The sequence below is a fragment of the Rhincodon typus genome, chromosome 43 (assembly GCF_021869965.1).
Source record: "Rhincodon typus isolate 14 chromosome 43, sRhiTyp1.1, whole genome shotgun sequence".
NCBI lineage: Eukaryota > Metazoa > Chordata > Chondrichthyes > Orectolobiformes > Rhincodontidae > Rhincodon > Rhincodon typus.
The window spans coordinates 4,659,639-4,660,417 of record NC_063374.1 but is presented as its reverse complement, the minus strand read 5'-3'; the positions used below and the strand labels follow the sequence as shown (position 1 = coordinate 4,660,417).

At 59.1% G+C, this 779-nt stretch overlaps 1 protein-coding gene across 2 annotated transcripts in view; it reads left to right on the top strand.

The window, feature by feature from the left end:
• Positions 1-779, top strand: part of wdr74 (WD repeat domain 74) — a 10,560-nt gene that overhangs the window by 8,953 nt on the left and 828 nt on the right. For both annotated transcript variants that reach the window (XM_048619701.1, XM_048619700.1), the window contains exon 10: positions 398-454. In XM_048619701.1, coding sequence (XP_048475658.1) covers positions 398-454 — 57 coding nt within the window. The remainder of the gene's footprint in view (positions 1-397; positions 455-779) is intronic.

Here is a 779-nt window from a genome sequence, read left to right as displayed (position 1 = left end):
CGGGGGGCGTTATTGGGCGGGAACAGGCAGGGATCGGGGGGGCGTTATAGGGCGGGGACAGGCAGGGGTCGGGGGCGGGGACAGGCAGGGGTCGGGGGGCGTTACAGGGCGGAGATGGGCAGGGGTCGGGGGGCATTATAGGGCGGGGACAGGCAGGGGTCGGGGGCGTTATAGGGTGGAGACGGGCAAGGGTCAGGGGGCATTATTGGGCGGGGACGGGCAGGGGTCGGGGGGGCGTTATAGGGCGGGGGGCTTTATAAGGCAACGACAGGTGGGGATTTTTTGGTGAGCATGGAGGGTGGGGAGCAGATCCTGTTATTCCCCCCACTCCTTCCACAAAGTTTGTCCAACCAATTCTGAGCCCATTATTCACCCTGAGCCTTGCTGCCCTTTATAGGTGTACATGAAGTCCCGACTGAACTGTGTCCTGTTGACAAGTCGAGAAAGCTGGGAGGTAAGTGACAGGCTGCACGCACACACCCTGGTGAGGCAAGGAGCTGGATGTTAATGATCAGCTGGTTTCCAAGGGACAGGCACTGGGGAGACGGGAGCACCTAATCGAGGGTCAGAATCCCTGTCCAGTATCAGGGTTGCAGTCCCTGTCCAGTATGGGGTTTGGGGGGTGGACTGCCTTCAGACTGGCCAAAGAGTCGTGTTTGAGACCACACATAATTAAATATTTAATCCGTAAGATGGCTTCCCCAAGATTATTCCTTTTTCAAAAGTGCAGCACTCCCTCGGCACTGACCGTCCGACAGGGCGGCGCTCCCTCGGCACTG